General features: G+C 42.8%; 1 protein-coding gene across 1 annotated transcript in view; it reads right to left on the bottom strand.

The window, feature by feature from the left end:
* CCSER1 (coiled-coil serine rich protein 1) overlaps positions 1-25,947 on the bottom strand; it is a 1,246,501-nt gene that overhangs the window by 165,150 nt on the left and 1,055,404 nt on the right. Inside the window, exon 8 of the mRNA XM_082244166.1 lies at positions 7,536-7,619. Within this exon, the coding sequence (XP_082100292.1) occupies positions 7,536-7,619 (84 nt within the window). The remainder of the gene's footprint in view (positions 1-7,535; positions 7,620-25,947) is intronic.

Raw genomic sequence — 25,947 nt, 5'->3', positions numbered from 1 at the left:
TTACTTTGAAAATAATACCCAATCACGTGCAAGGAACAAAAAACAAAAAAAAAACCCTGCAATTTTTTTTGCACAGGACTGGTTGATGGAAGTCAGCAGAGATTCTCCTCATTCACTAAGCTCTGGGGAGAAATTGAATCCCCATGCAAACTGCCTTGCAAAACAAACTATTTGTCTTTAATAAATCAATTGACTGGGCTCTTCTGTCAGGAGCAAGTAAGCCAATGATAAATACTTTTATAAAACACAACACTGTACTTTATAAATGCACATTTTTCTTTTAAAGACACTGTATCGTCACAATAAAGCCATAACAATGCTTTACAAATTGGCCAAAAAGTATACAAAAAGTATACAAAATAAATACAGCATGTTCTATTAAAGTTTCATATTTTTCAGCCTCTAATGACAGTGTGTTCATTTGTTCCTAAAATCTGTCATTCATAAAGGGATCTGATTATTTGGAAAGTAACAAGAAGACCGTCAGCAGTCCTTCCTTCACATAGAAAACATATATTATTCAGTGCATGTCAGGTGTCAGTGCAGTCTCCCAGTCCAGCAGGGCAGCCAATAACACTCTACAGGTAGTAAGACTGTTCCATTGCTCTATCAAAAATTTTTTATGACATATTGATCTTGTTCCATGTGTGTCCATCTTTAAGTTTGTTGATAAGCACAGCAGCTATGATATATCACACATTATAGTTTACATTAACTCTACTTTTATCACTGGTTTACATTGTCACAGTCAGCTTTCCAGGAAGCTGACCTCATTACAATATGACACTATGTCTACTGCTGCTGATGATCCTACAAGCACAGCATTTTGATTATTCTTCCTCAGCCCAAGCCCCTGGCATCTATTTAATGAAAATACACAAGAACCAGGACACAAAAGAGATGCAAACAATAACATTTTTCTATTTGTTCTAGAGGGACAAGCAAACATTTATACATATCAATCCATTACAATGTATCTATTTCAATCTCTGGACACCTGTCAGATATTATCTCATCTTGATAAATTTGTAAGAGTTGACCCTGTGATCCCGTCCTCGTCTGTCTTGGCCTAAATGATCCTATTTAACCTGAAACTCATCTGCTTTTTTCCCTTGGAGTATTACTTTCTGTTTCTAGACAACAAAGGCATAATAAGGGTAGCGGCAGAGAAAAAAAAAATGAAATAAATTCTACTCTGTGTTTGTTTTATGGTCACCAAAGCAGTTTCTGAGGCAGTGAGAGATAAGATGGAAAACACGATGCCTTCAGATAAAACAGCAGTGGCTGTTACCAAGAAGTATGAAATAAATAACACTATAATGTGCACATAATATGTGGAAAATAGTCAACAGACAGCCTTTTTATCTGTTCAATAAATATATTATACATGAAAAAATTGCTTTTTAAAACCTTACACAGGAGCAGAGCTCATATATAAAATCTTGAGCAAAGGAAAGTCAAAGCTCGATGCTGGGATATGTGAACATGCAAAGAGCTTATGTTATTCTGGCCCGAACAATCAAGATGGTTGAAGATCTTGAACCTGGAAGAAGATTGGGTCATTGGCACCCAAAAGGTAGCAAAGGGAGGTGAGTTTAGCTTTATTTTAAAGGGAATAGGTCACAAACAAAATAGTTCTTATATGTTTCAGTTCGCTAATTAGATAAAGTATTATTTTGTCCAAATCAGTCATTATACAGATTGCCATTACAATGCAATAAAAATGTAACTCTGATTGTAGCCATGTTTAAAATGTATTTGCTGTATCTCGGTACAAAGCAACATGGACAGTTCCCCTCTGTGTGTTTCTTATGCAGCTTTCTGCTACAGTGTTGGAGGCTTAAAGTGGACCTGGACTTAAAAGTGGAGATTTACAATTCTTTAACCGGTTGCCGACCGCCGCACGACTATATACGTCGGCAGTCAGCCCTGGCCAGGCAAAGTGACGTATATATATACGTCACTAGCCTGTCACTTGCTTGGGAGCCAATAGCGGGCGAGCGCGCGCCCGTGGAGGCGCGCTCCCGCTCCGGCTCATTCCCAGCAAGCCAGTGCGTGTGACCGGGGGACCCGATGTCTGCTTATCACTCGGCGATCGTCGGTGCAGAGGGAGAAAGGCAAGCGGCTGATGTAAACAAGCCGCCTGTCATTCTCCCCTATGTAGGAATGGTGATCATACGGTTCTACTATGTAGGACCGTTGATCACTGTTCCTACACTAGTAGCCATGTCCAAACACGCCCCTAGGGACACACTTAACCCCTCCTTCCCCAATAAAGTTAACCCCTTCTCTGCCAGTGTCATTTTGCAGTAACAGTGCATATGTATAGCACTGATTACTGCAGTAATGTCACTGGTAACCCCAAAAGTGTCAAAAATGTCAGTCAAGGGTACGATCTGTCCGCCGCAATGTCGCAGTACCGCAAAAAAAATCGCAGATCGCCGCCATTACGCATTAAAAAAAAAACACCAAAAATGACATAAATCTTTCCCTTAGTTAGTAAACGCAATAACTTTTGTGCAAACCAATCAAAATACGCTTTTTGCGATTTTTTTTTACCAAACATATGTAGCAGAAAACAAATTGGCCAAAAATGTTAAAAAATTTTGATTTTTAAATTTTTTTGGGGGGGGGGAATTTCATATACAAAATGTGAAAAATATTGTTGTTTATGCAAAATTTACGCTCTTTTTTTGTTTATAGCGCAAAAAGTAAAAATTGCACAGGTGATCAAATACCACCAAAAGAAAGCTCTGTTTGTGGGAAAAAAAGGACGTCAAATTCGTTTAGGTACAGCGTCGCACGACCGCGCAATTGTCCGTTAAATTCACGCAGTAAAAAAATCGCAAAAAACCCCCTGGTCAGGAAGGGGGTAAAATCTTCTGGGGCTTAAGTGGATAAAGAAACATTAAGAAATGCTTTTTGTACCCAAGCAGTGCCCTGAAAAGTTTACATTTTTTCTTGAATTCTTTCCATAAAAATAGTATTCCTCTTCCTAAATATGACTGCAGCTAGGCACTCCAATTCTGTAGACTCATAGCTGTAACTCTGCTGTGTGGAATCATCTAAGGCACTGTTGCCTCTGCCTAATAGTCTCAAAGGATTTGGAGTGAGATTTTGTGATGTCACTACAGTGCTCCTCAGTGTTCTCATTGCTGGAGTGCAAGAATATCCCTGCTTCTGCTTCATTCATTCTGTTGAGCTTTGCTTTCTGCACCTTTCCTGCTTTTACTTGAAAACTCACCTGCCAGTCATCAGATAACCAATCACAAGGGGCTACTTTTACCTGGGAAAGCAAAGTCCTGCATCTACCAAGATGATGATTCCACACAGAGACACGGTGCAGAACAAAGTATAATACATTCTTCAGTAATGGGAAAGAGATCAGTTGCAGGGAATCTACAGGCAATATGAATGATTTGTCATTTTTCCTTCTGCTTGCCCTCTCTGGGCACAACATCTACACTACAGGTTCTCATAAAGTCCTAAAACTACCAATTTTCATATTGTGATTTTATAGGTAAAAATGAATGCTATATTATTTGTTTTCCTGGACTTTAACATTAGGGTCTTGCTTGTAACACATTCCAATAAAAAACTGGAAAAGGTTAAAAATGTGTACGTTTTTTAATGTCCCAGTTGCGTAGGATTTCCCTCACTTTCTGTCCCACTGACAGTGGAACTTCTCTTTGATGAGGAGGCATGCAGTAATGTGGGAGGCTGTTAGAAACTCTGGGAGATTTCTATTGCTGTTTGTATCTCATTTCTTCCAGTTCCATACGAACAGAGTTGAAGGGAATCAGACAGCAAAAAAAACATTCCCAAAGTTCTATACTTTTCTCACTTTATCGAAAACACAAAAAAAGGTTTAGCCAGGGTTAAAATTTAAGTAATATAAAGCCATTTTTGTGTTTTTATATGCCTCTTTCTATACATATAAAATGCATAGCAGGCTTTTTTTGAATGCTTGCCACATTTGATTACTAAATTAATATACAGTATCTCACAAAAGTTGGTACATTGGAAGTGAGAGTGTCATGGTCTGGGGCTGCATAAGTGCTGCCGGAACTGGGGAATTACAGTTCATTGAGGGAACCTTGAATGCTAACATGTACTGTGACATACTGAAGCAGAGCATGATCCCCCCATTTGGAGACTGGGCCACAGGGCAGTATTCCAACGTGATAACGACCCCACACACACCTCCAAGACAACAACTGCCTTGCTAAAGGAGAGAAAAGGTGATGGACTGGCCAAGCATGTCTCCAGACCTAAACCCTATTGAGCATCTGTGGGACATCCTCAAACGAAAGGTGGTGGAGCGCAAGGTCTCTAACATCCACCAGCTCCATGATGTCATCATGGAGGAGTGGAAGAGGACTCCAGTGGCAACCTGGTGAACTCCATGCCCAAGAGTGTTAAGGCAGTGCTGGAAAATAATGTTGGCCACACAAAATATTGACACTTTGACTTAGGGGTATACTCACTATTGTTGCCAGCGGTTTAAACAATGACTGTGTGCTAAGTTATTTTGAGGGGGCAGCAAATTTACACTGTTATACAAGCTGTACACTCACTACTTTACATTGTAGCAAAGTGTAATTTCTTCAGTGTTGTCTCATGAAAAGATATAATAAAATATTTACAAAAATGGGAGCTGTGTACTCACTTTTGTGAGATACTGTACATGAACTACGGTAATATTAGTAAGTCAATAACTGGATTTGATATATAGGGTATTATTACTAAGATGCCTTAGACAGCCCTTCTCAAGTACATCCAGGATTTCAGACATTTGTAGCATAACCCCTATGTGCTGTCTTTATGTATATCCTTTTAGCATCTGGATCTGTTCAAAGCCTGTCTCCAGCAAAAACTTTTTTTCTTTTAGTTTTCTATGGCGTGGCTATGAGTCAGAACCTCTCTCAAGTTTTTATTTCTGTTTCCCAGGTAGACCTAGACCCAGAGAGATGCCCTAACCTCCCTCCACTTCAACATATATGTGTGCTGGTGGTGGTGGTGGTGTGGCACACTGGTGGTGGCGGTGTGGCACACTGGTGGTGGTGGCGGTGTGGCTCACAGGTGGTGGTGGTGGCGGTGTGGCACTCTGGTGGTGGTGGTGGCAGTGTGGCATGCTGGTGGTGGTGGTGGCAGTGTGGCACGCTGGTGGTGGCGGTGTGGTACACTGGTGGTGGCGGTGTGGCCCACTGGTGGTGGTGGTGGTGGTGTGGCCCACTGGTGGTGGCGGTGTGGCACAATGGTGGTGTGGCACACTTGTGATGGTGGTTGTGGCGGTGTGGCACACTGGTGATGGCTGTGTGGCACACTGGTGGTGGTGGTGGCGGTGTGGCACACTGGTGGTGGCGGTGTGGCACACTGGTGGTGTGGCACACTGGTGATGGTGGTGGTGGCGGTGTGGCACACTGGTGATGGCTGTGTGGCACACTGGTAGTGGTGGTGGTGGCGGCGGTGTGGCACACTGGTGGTGGCAGTGTGGCACACTGGTGGTGGCGGTGTGGCACACTGGTGGTGGTGTGGCACACTGATGGTGGTGATGGCACAGGTGTGGCACACTGGTGGTGGCGGTGTGGCACACTGGTGGTGGTGGTGTGGCACACTGTGGTGGTGGGGGTCTGAGTCCGGACTGTGACTGAGTCTGTGAGTAACCGTATTTTGCTTTTTTTTTTTTGGTACCTGATGTGCTGCTGCTGCCTGGCTGGCTGCTGGTGGTGGTGTCCTACTAGAAAACATGTGAGCTGATTAACTCGTTTTCACTCAGCCTGATTCACCTGTTCCTCTTGCAGTTATGAATAAAACATTCTTGAATTTGCTGGTAAAAGTAAAACCGTAAACCCATATATGCATGACATGTATAAAGTTACAAACTGTGCACTGGAAACGCACAGTGGCACCTAAGCTATGATAACAAATAATACATTTTACCTGGAATATACTGGCTCCATAAGGTGTTCTCCAGGCATTAAAGCGGAGTTCCAGCCTTTTCTGTGTTTATTAAAAGTCAGCAGCTACAAAAAGTGTAGCTGCTGACTTTTAATAAACACACACTCACCTGTCCCCCGGTCCAGCGATGCGGCCGCCCGAAGCCTCGATCCTCTCCCTCTGGTCTCGGCGGCGCCGGCATCACTGCTGTGAGCACCTGGCTGTGACAGTTTGCGGCTTCACAGCCGGGTACGCACTGCGCATGCTCGAGTTGCGCTGCGCATTTTGATTGGCCGGCAATCTTCTGGGACCTCTGACGTGTCCCAGAAGATGGCAGGGAGGGAGGGGGAGAGAAGAACTTCCGCTCAGGGTGCCGCGGCGCTCCCAGCGGAAGTGGGAGCGGGTACATGTCAAAACTAGGTACCTGCTCCTCCCCGCAAAAAAATGACATGCCAAATGTGGCATGTCAGGGGGTTAGGACTACTTAAAGCGGAAGTTCCACTTTTGGGTGGAACTCCGCTTTAAGAAGGTTGTCCTTTCCAGTGCTCACAAACGATTTACCTAAAATAAATAAAGGAAAAAGGCGATGCAGGTATTTCTTGCACATGCTTGACCTTTGCACAGTGTATGAGTGGAAAAACAGCTGGAGGAAAAATCGGACAAATAAGAGACATATCAACCAACCCCACTGAAAGAGCAAGTCCAGATTTACAAAGTTACACTCAACTCAATGTTCTGATCTTTGTTTTACCAATTTTATCAACCTTTTGGTTTTGTTGCTGGCTACTGGCTAGTCAGAATTGTGTTTCAGTTGGAGAAGGTGGCAGATGGGACAAGATACAGTGCAAACAAACACTTACTTTCCGTTTTTCCATGGTCGGCTGGTCGCATGCTCTGCCCTCCTGGGCCTGGCGCGCTGTGCTCTGCCGCTCACCTCTCCTCAAGTCACCTACTCTCTCCACTGTTCCCAGTACTGCGGACAGCGCTGGCCGCGGCATAGAGGAGAGGGGGAATTACAATTACACTACTGCCATCTAGTGGCGGTAGATGTAATTCCGGTAAATCAGCCAAAGTAGCGGCAACAGCGTTACAGGGAGGGCACGAGTATTCAGTTAGATTACTCGTTACCCTCAAAAGTAACTGCGTTAAGTAACGCCGTTTACTTAAACGCAGTTACTTCCATCACTGGTTACAAAGCCAAAGATAAAAAGCGAGGCTAAAGGACAAACAGTCAAACCCTTTTTCTGTGTGAAATAAAAATAATACAAAAAAGTTTGAGTTGAGCGTTAAATCTGCAGACAAAAGTACATCTACATGATGTCTCTAGAAGAGTTTTCTATTTTGCTCTATCATCTGGTTTATGACTACATCTGTCTTAGCAGTTTCCAAACAAAAAAAACATACATTTTTATTATTTTTTTATCTTCGTCCTTATGGAGATGAATGAGAACAAAACCACTTGCAATAGCGTAAAACAATAAAGGACACTTCTGTGTACTTACTGTGGAAGCCATACGTCTTACTGAGCACTTGATCAAAGCCTAAATGACGTTAGTTTTCAATGACCATTTTTCAGTGGTTCTTGTATAACTTACCAGCTCTTCTTGCAGTTGGTGGATAAGTTCTTCCCGTTCCTTAAGCTGCAGCTTCAGCATTGAGCATTCATCTTTCATTATATCCTATGACAACATGAAATCAGATGTTATAATAGGACTAGCATTTTCTCTTTGTTCTTAACAAGGAAAAGCTGTTTCACACAGTAGGATATAATTGGATCCAAGTAATAAACCTCAATTTTCCTGTGTCATGTGTGATATTTTTTATAGCATCTTCTGAAGTGCAGTATAAACAACTTAATGTGTCTATGATGAAAAATATAAACGTCTTTCACTTCACAAGATGGCTTTGCCAGTGTTTGAATCCCATAAGCTTTGTGACAGGAGCTCCTGCTGTATCTCATTTTGGGAACAGATGGTTATACAACTTAAAGTTAGAAAATGATATTGAAAGAAGATATATTTATTGCTGACTGTTGACGTAATGAATACGAATATTATATTTTCCTATTAAATTCTAGATTTGTTACTTATTTATTTATTTAGAATCAGATCGTTTGAACATAATCTTCTGGATTACACTATTGTTAATGGCATGGTAACAATCTATGCAAGAGAGCATTATCCATTCTACTAAGGATATTTGAATCCTGGTGTATTGTGCTAATGTGGTTGTTCATCGGAGCTACATTGCCTTGGTGGCATCGCAACATAACACACGTAACCTTACCAAAATACACAGCACTGGAGGGTATGAATGAGTTCTGAATGTTATCTATATACAAAATGAATACATTTTAAATTTACACAGCAATAACATTTTCTTTGAAAAACAAAATTGGATGCTTTCATTCCTCTAGTTGCAATACATAGTACGTGAGCACAAATTCAACCCGTTGCACCCTGTGTGCTTTTCCACTTCAACATGCCACAGCTAAGTATATCTAAACTAGTTTTCTGTGTTTATGTTGAGCTCTGTCATCAAAAATCCTTTTGTATTGCACAGAAATATAGTTTATGAAATTTCCAGCTGTTGAAGGGTCCCTAATCTGCATGTTAAATACTCTCTAATTTCAAGGGAAATAAGCACAAGTGTTGGATGGGTATATTTTGTAATTTTACCAGCTTCTCATTTAAACATCCTGCCTTTTCATTCATTTTAACCCTTTCATTACCAGAGGTTATTGATGCTAGATGCCAAGCCCAAATTTAGCAGTGTCATTCTACAGTATATCCGTTAACATGACAAAACCTTTGTGATGGATTTGCCTGCCTGCTCTGCTTTTGTGATATATCCTGACAAATGGACAAAACTTAAAAATCTTCTATTTTTAATTATGTTAATATTTCTGGTAATTTAAGACTGGGTTAACACTTATGCGAATTGGATGCGGGTTTCGCCGCGTTCAACTCGCATGACAGGAGACTGTGACCGGCTCTCAATGGAGCCGATTCACACATCTCTGGGGCGGCTGCACAGTGAATTGCACAGTGATCCTATGCGTCTTTGGCTTTGTTTCAGATCCGAATTAAACCACTTGCCGACCGCCCACAGTATATTTACTGCGGCAGTCAGCCCCTCACAGGCAAAGCGACATAGGACTACGTCGCTAGCCTGTGAGGCTCTAGGGGGTGAGCGCGTGCCGCCGGAGGCACGCTACCGCCCCCGATCGCTCCTGCACATCCCCGCACGCGGGTCCGCCGGTCACACGCGATCGTCCGGTGCAGAGGGAGAAAGGCAGGCGGCTGATGTAAACAAAGCCGCCTGTCATTCTCCCCTGTGTAAGAACAGAGATCATACGGTCCTGCTGTAGGATCGTATGTCTCTGTTACACCACTAGCCACAACCCTTTACAGTAAAGCCCCGTACACACGTACCAAATGTCGGCCGAACGATCGGCCGTCTTTTGTCCGGTGCTGTCCTGTCGGCTGAAAAGGGCTAAAGACTGCACACGAATTTTGTTGGCCAACAACAGCCGACTGCAAGTGATGTCATGTGATGGTTAACTTTCCGTGTGTGTTTTTTCTTTTCTGAGCATGCCCAGTCTTGCTAATCTGCTGTTTGTTGGCCGAATTCTGTACTGACTGGCGAACAATCGGCCGTTCTGGTGACGGCCAACAAAAATTCTAAAGTCTGCACGCCAGATTCTGTTCGGCCGAAAATTTGCTGTCGGTTGTCGGAAGCATCATACTAACAAGCCGACCGATCGTTCGGCGGCCGAATATTTACGGCCGACAATCTCTACGTGTGTACGGGGCTTTAGAAGCACGCCCCTAGGGACACACTTAACCCCTGCATTACCAATAAAGTTAACCCATTCCCTGCCAGTGTAATTTTTACAGTAACAGTGCATATGTATAGCACTGATTACTTTAGTAATGTCACTGATACCCCCAAAAGTGTCAAAAATGTCAGTCAAGGGTCCGATCTGTCCGTCGCAATGTCACAGTCCCGCAAAAAAAAAACGCAGATCGCCGCCATAAAAAAAAAACAACAAAAATGACAAAAATCTTTCCCTTTGTTAGTAAATGCAGTAACTTTTGCGCAAACCAATCAAAATACGCTTATTGTGATTTTTTTTACCAAACATATGTAGCAGAAAACAAATTGGCCTAAAATGTAAAAAAATTTTGATTTTTACTTTTTTTTTGGGGAATTTCATGTAAAAAAATGTGAAAAATATTGTTATTTTTGCAAAATTTACGCTCTTTTTTTGTTTATAGCGCAAAAAGTAAAAAATGCACAGGTGATCAAATACTACCAAAAGAAATCTCTGTTTGTGGGAAAAAAAGGACGTCAATTTCGTTAAGGTAAAGTATCGCACGACCGCGCAATTGTCCGTTAAACTCACGCAGTGCCGAATCGCAAAATAGGGTCTGGTCAGGAAGGGGGTAAAATCTTCCGGGGCTTAAGTGGTTAAGCCAAAAATTCAGGCCTGATTCTTCCCTGAAAGGGAGAACAGGGACACACTGGACCCCTGCTGTGAGTCGCATGTGAATCAGGTGTTAAACCCAGCCTCAAGAATTAAACATATGCACTGCAGATACCTCTGCACTCTTAAGTGTGCAGTGTTTTTTTGAAGGCTAATGCTTTTATTTTCTTAGTGAAGCCTTCAGCCTGCATGAGATCGTGTATGTCATAGCTGACATAATGATTACATGATTGGGAACATCAGTAGGGATCTAAGCTAAGTCAGTGACAGCAGGGATTGAGAGCAAACAGCAATGAAAAGTGTCAAAGTATGTGCTCTCCTTGATGAAAAAAGTTTAAATACAAGTTGTGGATAGCAGTTAATGGTTAATTGAGTTATTAGAATGCCTTCACAAGATGATACTGGGTGTCCAATACGTTTTTTAATCATAAGCTAGGTGGGTATCAGAATGTGATCTCAGGTATCAACATAGCATTTCAACACACTTAGATAGGAAGTATAATTGTCTTCCTGGGGACCATATACTTGATGTCTGACTTAATGTAAATATCATACCAGAAAATATACAAAACATCCATCATAAATTCATAAAAATCTATGAATAAACACCCAAAATGCAAATGAAGATATTCCTGCCACTGTTGTAGAAATCATAAACACTCAGTGACTAATCCCATAGAAGAGCAGCTCACTGTAACAATCGGTCCCCGAGATTACTGGAAGGTCTAAAAATGCTTTTGTATTATCCACTTTGGACGTCTGGATTTATGGATCTGGATCGCAGATGGATACATGAAGATGGAAATTTCAAATTCATGGGAAGAGTTAACAATAGTGAAGCACACTTAATCATGTTTTATTAAAACATAAAAGGTTACACTTACATAGGCAAAAATAGTGTCACCATGGCATAAATCCCACAGAAAACTACCGACTCACTCATCACAAACTGGTCACCTCCCCAAGAAAACCAGTCGCATGAAACTCATACATGAAGGGTGGTTCCTACATGAAGGGCCTCATCATGCTTGGAGGCTTATGAGCTATGGGTATGCTTTAAAATGTGCTTAGCACTGAGCTGGCTTTGGGAATCCAAAGCAAGTTGAGCACTATTAAAATATATGAGAAAAACAATAGGCTGGTCTGTGCCCCAGTTGCATTCTGCAAAATAAAGCAGATACAACTCTATGGGACACATTAGACTCTATACTGCAGCCTAAAATAAAACTGCAGGTTCCAGCAGATAGCAGTATCTGATCCCCATTTTACATTGCCAGTTTGGTATTCTAAACTACTGTGTATCATAATTGCCTTTTTCATCATAATTTCATTGTTTGTGACATCTCAGTGCTGCAGATCTTTTGCACCTCTTTGCAGCCACATCTTGTCCACATGCATGCACTCTAGGCCAAGTATCCTGATAGTGAGAACAATAGACCATGCTTGCATAATGTGTATTGAAACAATCATTTGTATTCTCTGCTGGAAGCCCATGTTACAAGGTGACAATGCAGGAGCACAATCGGGAGATAGGGGCACAGCATTTTCACTCTATAACAAGAAATGACTATAGAAAGACCTTTAAAACAAGATCATCAGCTATTATTTAACTGCTTACCAACCATATACTGTGCATATACGGTGGCAAGGCGGCTCTCCTGCTCTAGATCATGTACTTAGTACATGTGATTATTCACAGGAGGAGCCGATCAGTGGGTGCGTGGACTTGATGTTCGTTACACAGGCAGAACGGCAGTCTTTGCACATTGCTGTTCTGTCAGCGGGGAAGGCATTGATCCTGTGTTCTTGCAAAGCATAGTACAAGCACCTCCCATAGTTTAGTAAAACACCAGCTAGGAACACAATTAACCCTTTGATCTCCCCTAATGTTAACCCTTTCTAAGCCAGTGTCATTAGTACAGTGAGAGTACATATTTTTTAGCACTGTTTACTGTATTAGTGTCATTGGTCCCCAAAAAGTGTCAAAAGTGCCAGTTAGTGTCCCCCCTGTCCGCCACAGTATTGCAGTCTCACAATAAGTCGCTGATCACCACAACTGCTAACAAAAATTCAATAAATAAATATTTTTAATTCTGCCTTTCATATAAATGGATTTTTGTAAGATCTTACCGTAAAATCCTTTTCTCTTAAGCTCATTGACAGACGTAGTCCTCGTTGATTCAACACACTCGGGTGTGTTATGCTGCCCTCTACAGGAGTAGGACTAGACCGGAAAGAAAACGTTCTGGCCACACCCTAGGGGCAGTCCCAGAGGGTATATCCTCTCACTTCCTGCTCTAGCAAATCAGTTATGTCACAAAGCAGTGTTTAGAGAATTTAACCCAACCCAACTCAAAAACAGAGGGGCGGGTACTACATCTGTCAATGAGCTTAAGAGAAAAGGATTTTACGGTAAGATCTTACAAAAATCCATTTTTCTCTGTCGCTCATTGACAGACGTAGTCCTCGTTGATTCAACACACTCGGGACGTCCCAAAGCAGTACCACAAATGAGGGGTGGGAAAATGGAAAACAAATCCAATCTAGAAGGCCCAACCGGTGCCAACTAGAAGTTTCCAATGCTCATCAATTAAAGATGAGATTCAACAGAAAATTCCAACAGAAAACAACCCTCGAGGTAGACCACCGGTCTCCTCAAATTGCGGCCTGCAAACCTTGCGGCCAAATGAGGCATCCGCCGATGCCATCACATAAATCTTATAAAATTTTGTAAAGGTATGTACCGACGACCAGGTGGCCGCCTTACATACCTGGACCACTGATGCCTGATGGCGGAAAGCCCAGGAGTACTGAGCGCTCGAGTGAAGTGCGCCCTAACAGGGAACGGAGGATTCCGACCCTTACTAGAATAAGCCTGTACCACCGTCTGTCTAATCCATTTGGAGATAGTCGCGGCAGATGCAGGCAACCCCTTTCTGGGGCCATCCGTGATCACAAAAAGTGAATCCATCTTACGGAATGATTCCGTAGCCTTCAGGTATAACCTGATTGCCCGAACCACATCCAAGGAATGCAACGCATGTTCTTGATGATGATTGGGCTGAGGACACAAGGAAGGTAGTACAATATCTTCATTCAGATGAAGCCTGAAACCACCTTTGGAAGAAAGGATGGCTTAGGATGAAGAACTACCTTATCCCTCTGAATCACTAACTATGGGGACTGGTCTGACAATGCAGCCAGTTCTGACACCCTGCGTGCAGAAGTAATAGCCACCAAGAAGGCCACCATCTGGAATAAAGTAAACAAGGGAATCTCCCTGATGCTTTCAAAAGGAGGTTTCTTCAGAACCGACAACCAAATTAAAATCCCAGGGCGATAAGGGCGCGCGGACTGGTGGAGCCAGGTGCCGCATCCCCTGGATGAAATTCCGCACCAAGGACTTAATAGCCAAAGGCTTCTGAAAGAAGATTGCTAATGCTGAAACCTGACCCTTGATGGTGCTCAAGGCTAGTTTCTGCTCAACCCCCTTTCGCAGAAAGGCCAATATTCGGGTCACCGAATAGGTACGTGGAGGAATTGCTAAAGATTCGCACCACGCGATATACGTCTTCCATGTGCGATAATAGACCTTGCTGGAAGTCGCTTTCCCTGCTTTAATTAGTATAGGAATAACTGAAGCTGACAACGCTCTGTCCTTCAGTACCTGGGTCTCAATGGCCAGGCCATTAAACCCAGCGATTGTAAAGCACAATGGAAGATCGGTCCTTGAGACCGCAGACACTCCTTGAGAAGAAGTTCCCAAGGAACGTTCGCGACTAGCATGTCCAAGTCGGCCGGACCGGCTTGACGAGGCTAGCCTAGAATTTCCAGGACAACTGTAGTTCCCTCCATCTCCATCCTGCGGAGAAATCTCAGCAGCAATCTGAGATGAGGGAATCCCTTTAATAGCTGACACTGCCTTTACAGGCCGTTCAGCGCGTCTGCTGCGTCCACTGGAGCATCGTGGGCGCGCGTTACCAATCTCTGCGCCTTCGGGATGCTGTGAAGAAGGCACAGATGGTGAAATCCTTGGCGAATGACTTACGTCATCACCCTGATATTGCCTGACTGGATCCGAACCAGGCTGCCCTAGAGCTATCTGGCCCTGGCAATCCGACAAAGTCTGATCGTTCTCTGTTCCCACACATTATTTAGACACCTGATTCCTATCACGAGTGGTGATTTCTCCTGGTTAAACATTAGAGACCGAAGTCACCCGGCTAGAGGCTCCTTGGTCTGTCCGTTCAACCGGATCCGATTCTTGTGGGGAACTGATGCTAATCTTTGGAAAAGGTAAAGAAAATGATCTGTTCAGGGAACGGTAACTATAGTAGTTACTATAGTAGTTACTGTAGTTCTTACGCTGACCCAGCATTTTAACCACAGCACACATCTGAGGATTACCGCTGACATAGATGCATGCCCTAATAGGGGGGTAGCATCCAAGGCTGCGTCACAGACAACCTGTAGTCCTTATATAATCTGTTCCATCAAAACAGATGTTGCCCGGGGGATACCTTTCCCCTTCAGGTCCTGGCGCACCAATCTCGCCCATTCCGTAAATGTCTGAGAACTAGATCAAATGACAATTACTGGTCTAAAGGCTGATCCTATCAGGGAAAGATAGTGCGGGACTCCGCTTCTACCTTCCGATCCACCGAATTCTTAAAGGACGAAGCGTCCTCCACTGAAAAAAAACGTGGCTTTATTCAGTCTGGAAATAGGTGGATCCACCACTGGTGATACCGTCCATTTCTTAATGAGGGATTCCTCAAACGGATAGCGTCTAGTAATGCGCTTGGAACTAGTAAAGGTACGCTTAGAATGATCCCATACCTCTTTAATCTTTTTACCCAAACACTTTGGTAAAGAAAAAACCTTCACCGTCCTGGTGGGTCTGCTAGTACCAAAGGGAAATTCCTTTTTATTTGCCTCTGCTGGAAAAACCTCAAGTCTTAAGGTTTCCTGAACCGCACAACTAGTGCGTCCACCAATGCTTCTTCCTGATTTATGGCGGAAGCATGAACGTTCTCCTCACTGTCTGAGGGAACCTTACCTGAGATAACAGCCCCTGCAGAGGGGCCTGCAGCTGCAATAACCATCTCAGCATCTGAATCTGAAGTCTCAGACGATATAGGGGTAGGCGGGGGTCGCTTTCTTGACCCCCGTTCCTGACAGGCCGTCTCCACCCGAGCCACCAAAGACTTCAAAACTGCTGTGAATGCATCCATACTCTGTGCACTGGCGGGTCCCACAGCCCCCCGAGGGAAACCGGTGGGGGTACCTGTGTGGCAGGGTCCATGATAATTCCAGATACTGCCCGGAAAAATCAATTTGCCAAAAAGAAATAAAACTTTTTTATATTTTTTTTTTTTCAGACCCCCAGCGCCACAAAGCCCCTCAGTGTTGCCTACTTAGGGACCCCTATAGAGCGAGAGAGAGAGATAGACCCCAAAGCTCACCACTAACTGCTCAGAGTTTCAAAATGCAACTTGTTTCAGCATTGTCTAGAACAGACAGGAAGTCTTTTGGCTGGCTTCCCGGGAAGAAAGGAGGTGGCTCCGCCCCTCTGCACGCCTTCCGGCGCCTCCCCTAGCTCCACGAGGTGTTTGAGTCACCTCAAACATGGCCGCCCCCATGCTGGAGACACGAGGCTAGGCCAAAATGGCGGCCTCGTGCGAACTACCAGACAATGGCGGCGGCCTGCACAGAATAGCGGCATGTCTGCAGAAGGATCTCGGCCTCACAACCCTTAACCCTGATGGTGGTCAGCATGGTCGGCGGTACCAGACCCTGGCGGGCCGTATGCGGTCCGTGGCCGTCGGGAGGCATCTGCTTAGCTGGAGGAATGATCTGGAATGCAGTATACATGTATAGACATCGCCCTGTGGCTTCTGACAGGTAGGATACCTTACACTATCACAGTAAAGTTCTAGTACTGCCCCTGACTTCAATCATTTTAACATCTTTGCAATTAGATTGTCAGCTCCCAAACCAAGCCTCCTGGCTTCTTGTTCACAAAAATCACACTCAAACAGGGGGATCTGTGACATGTTATAGGATAGAGGGAAGACCCATCCTTACCATTACAGAGAGGGGCCCGCGTTCACCACAAGACCCGTCAGGGGGAAAGGGGGAACATACTGCTCACCATACCGGAACCAGGCGGGCGCCAACTCCTGACAGTACCCCTCTCCACCGAGGTGGGAGGGCTGTCGACCAATCCGGACACCGTGACTCATGGTCTTTGGCGTTTCAGCGAGACGTTTAACTCGCAGGGTCAGTCCCCGTCCAGTGGGACTATGTCGCGGCCGACCCAGCGCGGAGCTATGGCCTGCACACGCTCGTAGGCTGAACTGGGGTGACCACTGGATCTCAACATCCAGCCCGTCGCCCAGTTCAGCTTTCTTGCTTGAAGATCTCACAGGAACACTGGAGAAAAAAGCTGTCTAAAAATTTTTTCTAAGAAAAAAATCCTGCCAGGACTGAAGATCCCAGCAAGGTATCTAGGTCCTTACTCCTAACTAGACAGAAAAAAACTGATTTGCTAGAGCAGGAAGTGAGAGGATATACCCTCTGGGACTGCCCCTAGGGTGTGGCCAGAACGTTTTCTTTCCTGTCTAGTCCTACTCCTGTAGAGGGCAGCATAACCCGAGTGTGTTGAATCAACGAGGACTACGTCTGTCAATGAGCGACAGAGAAACAAGGTTTACAGCCACCTAATCATTTATATACATTAGTAATGGAATAACTCCCCCTGCCATGTATCCCAGGCTCATCTGCCTTTCCTGGATGCTCTGGACCCTCATGATGGTTGTCAGGACAGAGAATGGTGGTGAACATCTGATCACTGCTCTCCCCAATGGGTTTGATAAATATATGTGTTAAAGCATCACCCATGAGCAATTTGGGGTATTTTGCCATTTTACAGCTATGCACAATCTTAAGACTTGACATATTTGGTATCTATTTACTCGATGCAACCTCATCTTTTTTGTTCATACAAAAAATTGGGTATTCTATTTTTTACTGAAAATAACAGTTTAACAATTATTATTTGACATAAAAAAAACAACCACTGCCACCATTTTATTCTAAAGAGTCTCTGCTTTTAGAAAATATATAATGTTTAGGGAGGTGTTGACTAATGTCCAAATCTAAAATGTACATTTTAACATGTGTACAACAAAGAAAAAAATGTCTATGATAGCAAAAGGGCAAAAGCAAGCCCACACTTACATCTCTGGGCACAGACACTGAGAAGGTCCATGGGACCACATATGTGCACCCTGTTTTTGTGCTGGGACTGTGCTGAAAAATGCTAATGTGAGTACACCCTAAGAGAAAATGTCTAAATTGGGCCCAAATTGTCAATATTTTGTGTGGCCACCATTATTTTCCAGCACTGCCTTAACCCTCTTGGGCATGGAGTTCACCAGAGCTTCCCAGGTGGCCACTGGAGTCCTCTTTCACTCCTCCATGATGACATCACAGAGCTGGTGGATGTTAGAGACCTTGCGCTCCTACACCTTCCATTTGAGGATGCCTCACAGATGTACAATAGGGTTTAGGTCTGGAGACACGCTTGGTCAGGCCATCACCTTTACCCTCAGCTTCTTTAGCCAAGCAGTGGTCATCTTGGAGGTGTGTTTGAGGTCTTATCATGTTGGAATACTGCCCTGTGGCCCAGTCTCAGAAGGGAGGTGATCATGCTCAGCTTCAGTATGTCACAGTACATGTTAGCATTCATGGTCCCCCCAATTAACTGTAGCTCCCCAGTGCCGGCAGCACTCATGCAGCCCCAGACCATGACACTCCCACCACCATGCTTGACTGTAGGCAAGACACACTTGTCTTTGTACTCCTCATCTGGTTGTCGACCCACACGCTTGACACCATCTGAACCACTTTGCTACAATGTAAAGTAGTGAGTGTACAGTGTAAATTTGCTGTCCCCTCAAAATAACTCAGCATACAGCCATTAATTTCTAAACCGCTGGCAACAAAAGTGAGTACACCCAAAAGGGAAAATGTCCAAGTTGCGCCCAAAGTGTGAACATTTTGTGTGGCCACCATTATTTTCCAGCACTGCCTTAGCCCGCTTGGGCATGAAGTTCACCAGAGCTACACAGGTTGCCACTGGACTCCTCTTCCACTCCTCCATGATGACATTACAGAGAACAGGCTGCACTGTCAGATGTGCAGTGGATGAGCAGAGAGATAACATCATCTCTCACCACCCGCCCTGCATCACCGTTGTTCCACCCTCACATTCAGCCGCTTTAATGTCAGATGTGCAGCAGGGAGCAGAAAGATGACAATCTCTCACCACCTACCCCACATCACCACTCTTCGGCACCCACAGCAGGGCACTTCAATAATGGAGGTGTGGTGGGGAGCCAGTGCTGCCACCAATGCAGGGATAATCCCCATCTAGTGGCAGGTGGCGTGGCAAGTGACAGTCTGCATCTGGTGGCAGGCAGCATGGCAAATGACAATCTGCATCTGGTGGCGGGCAGCTTGGCAAGTGACAATCTGCATTTGACGGCAAGTAGCATAACAAGTGACAATGCACATCTGGTGGCAGGTGATATGGCAAGTGACAATGCACATCTGGTGACAGGCAGCGTGGAAAGTGACAATCCACATTTGGTGGCAGGCGACGTAGCAAGTGACAAGCTGCATCTGGTGGCAGGCGACATGGCAGGTGACGTGGCCAGTGACAAGCTGCATCTGGTGGCAGGCAACTTGGCAAATGACAAGCAGCATCTAGTGACAGGTGACATGGCAAGTGACAATCCACATCTGGTGGCAGGCAGTGTGGCAAGTGGCAATCCACATCTGGTGGCAGGCGGTGTGGCAAGGGACAATTCACATCTGGTGGCAGGCGACATGGCAAGTGACAAACTGCATCTGGTGGCAGGTGATGTGGCTAGTGACAGACTGCATCTGGTGGCAGATGACAAGCTGCATCTGAAGGCAGGTGATGTGGCAAGTGACAAGCTGCATCTGGTGGCAGGCGACGTTGCAAGTGACAAGATGCATCTAGAGACTGATGATGTAGAAAGTGACAAGCTGCAGCTGAAGGCAGGCAATGGTGGCAAGCAACAAACTGCATCTGGTGGCAGACAATGGTGGCAAGTGACACGCTCAGGGCCTGCGACCCGCGAAAAATCACATACCCCGCCCCCGGGCCTTGGCACGATTTTCTTCCATACAGCCGGTCCCCGGGGCTAAAAAGGTTAGGGACTGCTGAGTTAAGGTATTGTGTTCAGCATCTTATTTTTAAAGTCATGATAACCACTGCAGTGTCGTATTTGATGTTTTTCACAATGGCTTTATACATACTACTAAATGCATTACCAGTAATAATTACTTGAAAAATAGCAGACTCAAATTAACGGGAAAAAATGGTAAAATTTTCCCATCAGTGAGCCACTTTTAACAAGCCCAACATACAGTAAAAAACAGCATGAAAGAAAAAAAGTGATACACATGAATATTGTGCCCAAAAGCCATCTAAAATGTAGGCATCCTTATTTGGATTTGAAGTGAAAGTCATGGCTTGATGGTCAAAGCCAAAAATATTTTTCTCTATACTGATTAAATTGTCACTGATCTGTGAAATACGAACATGACAAATTAATGTTTTCTATTACATTTTAGTTGGGTCCCCTACCTGCAACTGTGATAGAAAACAGCGTGTAGTATAAGAAAATGTAATTTGCATTAGCAGTACACAAACAAATGAAATAAAATACCAATCTATTTCACTTAGAAAAATCACAATAAACACAATTTGTTACGAAGTTTGTGTCATCGCATGTTATATAGTGTTATTTTAGTGGCCTCTAGGGCACATGGGTCTTGAGCCTGCAACCAACCCCAAGATAAACATCTTTGTGATTACAGACCATTATAAGGTAATGCAAACAACAGCATGAGATAATCAGACCGATGTTATTCTCTTGACGAGAAGTCATTTAACTGGAAAGCAAGCGGATCAAACCCCCACCATACCCCCAACCTATGTACATATCAAGCTATAACAGACTAACATTGAGGTATGAGCATATAATACATAAGTAGCCCAGTAAGGTAATACATGCACAGTCAATGATGCAGTATAAAACCAATCTCTGGAATCACAGTTTGCCATTCTTTGCAACCACTGCTGAATAAAATGTGTGTTTTCATTTGTTACTTTTGCAAATGCTACTTTGAATACAAGTGAGGATGTGGTCAGAGGAGAAAGCCAAGGTTCTTGGCCCTACTGGAAAATTCCCCATAAGCAACATAATACATTGTTTTTCATTGCACATTGCTACTGAGCCCTTTTTGTAACTGTGGGCCTAATTCACTACGAATAAGAAGAAAGAGTCATTCTACATTTAATTACTCCCAATTAAAACAACTGAGACCTCAACTAGGTGAACATGTGAACGGAAAAGTGATTATTACAGAGTAATGTCTGCTATACCATGAGGTTACATGCATTTATCATTTACAGTTACATATCTGTTATTATTTTTTTTTCATGTAACAATTATTTTTTAGGAGACTATAGGGTTTTAATTATCTATGTTCATTCTTTAATCATACTAAACTATTATGCAAGTCTAAGTGTTTTCAGCACATTGGCTTAGTGGTCTGTACTCGTGAACAAAAAGCAGTTAGGTCATGAGTTCAAATCCCAACCATGCTATCACCTTGCGTGTTCACTGATGTTTGGTTATTTTATTTCCACACAATAATGTTTTTTCTAAATAGCATACCATTGCATGCAATTGAGCATGCAAATTATGGAAACAACCATTCTGACGTGGCAGTGGCAATTACTGTAACTGTTCACCTATTTTCAGCATACTCTGATGTTTAAAATTTAAGCAGGTGATACCATGCTTGGGATTAGGACACAGTGGGGTTGATTTACTAAAACTGGAGAGTGCAAAATCTCATGCAGCAGTACATGGTAGCCAATCAGCTTCCAGGTTTTTTTGGCAAAGCTTAACTGAACAAGCTGAAATTAGAAGCTGATTGGCTACCATGCATAGTTGCCCCAGATTCTTAGTGTTCCAGTTTTAGTAAATCTACCCCATAGTCTGAGTCTTTCTAGGTAGGAGTGCTACCCACTAAGCCATTGAGATGAGCACAACTAAGCTTAGAACTTAGCACAACCAAGCTTAGTAGTACCATGATTAATGAATGAACATAGATCAAGATAATCTATATTCCCCTAAAATACAAATGCAAGATCATCACTAAATCGTCAAAAATTAGTAGATGTGACTTGTTTTGCTTCTTTTGCTGATATTTATATTATTATCATTGATGTAAGAGTTCTAGCTCTATTCTATATATGTCAAAATTTTTTATGTCTAATTCGTATTTTTTGAAAATGTTGAGTTCTATTTATATATGTTCATTCTGTAAACATGGTATCCGTGCTACCACCTCCCTAGATTTGCAATGGCAAATGCATTTGTGCTTTGGCGAACGCATAAGTGCCATCAGTGAGAGATAAATTGTATCACACTGATGGCAAATATGCTTTCATCTACGCACATAGGTAGAATTTGAACCCATGTCCTGACTGTTGCTAGATCAGAGTGCTAACAACAAAGCCACTGTGTTGATCTGATTTATACCTAGAATATATATTAGTAGCATGATAAAAGCACAAACATATATAAATAGAAGTCAACATTCTAAAAAATTATATTTAGACATTAACAACTATTTATCATATAATATAGACCTAAGAGCCTGGTTTGGATTGGGGGGACCCCCACGCTGATTTTTTTTCAGATTACATTTGTGTTGTTACACCCACTTGTGGCAGGCAGCACAACTCCACTCCACAAAGCTACATAGAGATCCCCGGACACAATTAAGAGCTACCCTTAAATTTCTAAATGTTACTGGAGTGGATTTGTATTTTGAAATTGTTGTTGCAAACAAGGATTAGAGGTAGTTAGCAACTATTTAATTTTAGGTGGCCATACACTATACAATCTCCTTTAGATTTACCAAAACCATATATTGGGAGGACACACCAGCTATCCGATCACTCTTTATGCAATCAGGCAGAACCTTGTACTACATAGTTGATGGCAGATCTAAAGGAGATTGTACAATCAGATTGCATAGTGTATTAACAGAACCCAGGACACGCTTCCCCTGTTTTCAATACTACAACTCTATCCATATAGGCGGTTATCTGATCTCTCATTTCCTGCACTCTCCAAATGAACAGATCTATGCCAGATGAATTTAAGACCAAATAAAAATGTCTGTATTTAGTGAGACCATTGATCATGGATTAATTGTATTAGAAAAGCATGCACCTAGCTGGGGGTGGTTGGGATCTGCTGGAAGGAGGGAACACAGCCATAGGTGTGTGCTAATGAGGTCAGCTGATGAATTCCTTCATGTGTCTTATACTGGCCATACACTATATGAAAAACCGGCCAAAATTCAGTTATTTGGACAGTTTGTTTTTTGTTTTTCGCCCAGTTATTGGGCACATAGTAATCAGTTGTGGCATTTTTGAACCAAAAAACAAAGGACAAGTTTAGTAATTTTCTACTGAATGAACAACAAATTGAAAGGTCAAAATATTTCTTGTCCAAACTGTTTGCACTAGGAATATGTGGAAAAAATTAACAAAAAAAACTGATTCATTTATGTCCATTGAACAATTTATCGGTCATTACATGATGGCACAATCATCTGCTCTCATGGGCGAGTGTTCGTTTTTTGAAAATGAGTTTGAATGATTTTTTGTATAGTGTATGGCCAGCATTGCTGGCTTCTATGTCTAATATCTACATACCAGCAAGAGATCAAGCGTTCTAAGGAAATATAGCAAAAGCACAGGTAAGGTCTCGATTAAACAAATTGTGTATTGTTTTGCAACAGCGGTGCATTAATGGTATATTGTTACATAGAGGAGCTGGAATTTAGCAAAATGAAAGGTGAACTTAGATTAAGTGAGGCATATGCAGACACACTCCGCTGTCAGGGAAAACTGGTAAAATCTGACTAGAGACAACTCATCTGAGGTATTTTCTGTGAATGGTAAACTTTTGATTGTGTGACATGTGAACATTACCAGGATGAGGCAACCAAAGACAAGAGACGTATGTATGGGGCAGTGAAAATTGCTAGATAAGTTACATGTGGGTAGAGTTCATCATGACTATACGGGATTTGATTTTAGCCAACAGTTTGTGGAGCACTTGCTAAAATGCATACACACATTCCACACTATATTTACAGGAACATGTACAAATGCAGGAAGTCTACTGTGCATAGAATCAGGAAGTGACGTGTGTTCTGAGGATCACTGAAAACAAAATTCCAACACCACATTCCTCTAATTCCTGGGAACACCAAGACATCTCCCACACTTACCTTGCAAAGCAGCAACATCTCCTCATGATAAAAAAAAGTGATCTTACCATGTTAACTTGCTGACAACTCTGAACAGCACTAACACGAACATCCTTCCACATATGAGGATGCATTTCCAGGCCAGGAGCCTGCCCGGGCAACCAGGTGTGTGCCATTGCGAAAAGATATGCGCTATCCCACAAAATTCACATTTGCTAACATGTTTTCACATGTGCTCAATATGCTTATTTCGCCAAATTATTATTTAAAAAAAAAAAAAAAAAAATGGTGTTTATGGGGTGGGCAACTGATGATTAGAGAAAATTAATACTTAATTTGACAAGTTCAATAGTTTACCTAGGCCATAGCAAAAATGATTGGAACCTGAAAATCAACATTGGAGCTGTTAAAAGCTTGCTCTTTTTTTCCTCTCTATTTAATGACTTGCTTGTGTGCAGAAGAAAAAATATTTTGTAGCAAAGTAAATCTAATAGAGATTGGAGGTGTGTTAACAAGAGACATTCCACTTCTAAAATGTTGTATTAAAGCTCAACAAAAAACAAAAAAAAAAACAAAAAACAAATTCAAAACCAATTCTACATTTTATTTGGACAATAGGAACACTATTTTGTTCATTCAGTTACTTTACCCAAAAAATTGACTGGTATTTAATGTTGCAACATTTTTCACAGCACTTTACAATATATGGTTAGAAGGGCCCTGCTCTAAAGAGCTTACAATCTAAAAAAAACACACACATTGGACACCCCTTACGTTTCATACAGTCTACAGCAGGGACAAAAATGAAGCACTAACCATGTCAAACATTTTAGGGTATAACAACTATCACCGCCCCACCCCCATTAAAAGTTTAAGTGCAGGATTAAACAAACATACCAGAGAAGATATAAAATTTGACAAAATAAAAGGCAGCGCAATAACTACACCCACCAAATTCAAACACATACATTCAGGGCCGGATTAACAGCATCATGGGCTTGGTGCTGAGGATTTTGAAGGGCCTTAAGGGCCGTGCCTTGCCATGCACCCAGAGGAGGAAGGGTGCAGCCATGCATGCCTAATTCAACATGGGATGCTGTCTCTGAAGCCCATAAACACATCCATGCATCGCCAACTGTCCCTCCTTGTCCGGCCTTCACGCTGTGTGGGGAGGTTCTGAGGGTGCTGCCTGGGGAAGCGAGCATAGAAGCCAGACTTCTGTGTTTACAAGTGACAGAAGAGCGGTAACAGTGAATATGGCCAACCCGGGGCCTATATAAAAGGTAGGGGCCTGGAGCTGCAGCTCCAATAGCCCCTACATTAATCTGGCCCTGCATACATTTCTGGTTAGGATTAGCAGGAAGCTTCATTTTTATAAAAACAATTAGGAAACTAGATCAACAGTAGGAGTTGTCTAACACGTGAGTATTGTAAGTAACAATCAAAAGATAAGGGTCAGCTGATGCTCACAAACAAGAAACGCATGGTCACACTGGACAAAGTCACACAAAAATCTACTTTTGAGGGCCAAAATGCAAAACAATTACAGCAAACAGACAAATCATTCATCAAACCACAGCGTGGGTCATTATGCACACTATAGCACTCTGCCTACAAATAATCTGACCTCTTCTCATGTAAAGCAATCCACACTAGTGAAGGCCTTTATATAACATAGGTTGGATTGATAGCACACCTACACCCACCCAGTAAAGGACACGCCCACCAGTGTAATTAGTTCTGCCTTTTCATGTATGCCTCACGTACTCACACCTGTTGATCAGGAACACACACTCTTGGCAAATGAAAGAATGCATCAGCTGTATAAGCATATGTATCTGTGCAGTGTATAATGGAAAAGATCAAATGTTTAAGTCTCTGGCCATGATCAGTGATACCAAAAACAAAACAAAAATTGTAATTTGTTGGGCATGTGGAGGGTACAAAGCAGGAAATGTCAACTTTGTGAGGGCCGCATCACACAAATTGTTGACAACCACATTCATCATTAGCATCCAACATTTAAATATGGGTGCAGGATCACACCATACTTATAAATCCATATCTGACCAAAAAAAAACTGTTATAGATCTGGTGTAAAACCAACACTCGCTTTATTT

The sequence above is a fragment of the Pelophylax lessonae genome (assembly GCF_965119305.1).
Source record: "Pelophylax lessonae genome assembly, chromosome: 1".
NCBI lineage: Eukaryota > Metazoa > Chordata > Amphibia > Anura > Ranidae > Pelophylax > Pelophylax lessonae.
The sequence above is the reverse complement of the archived record's forward strand: the minus strand, read 5'-3'. Positions and strand labels throughout refer to the sequence as shown.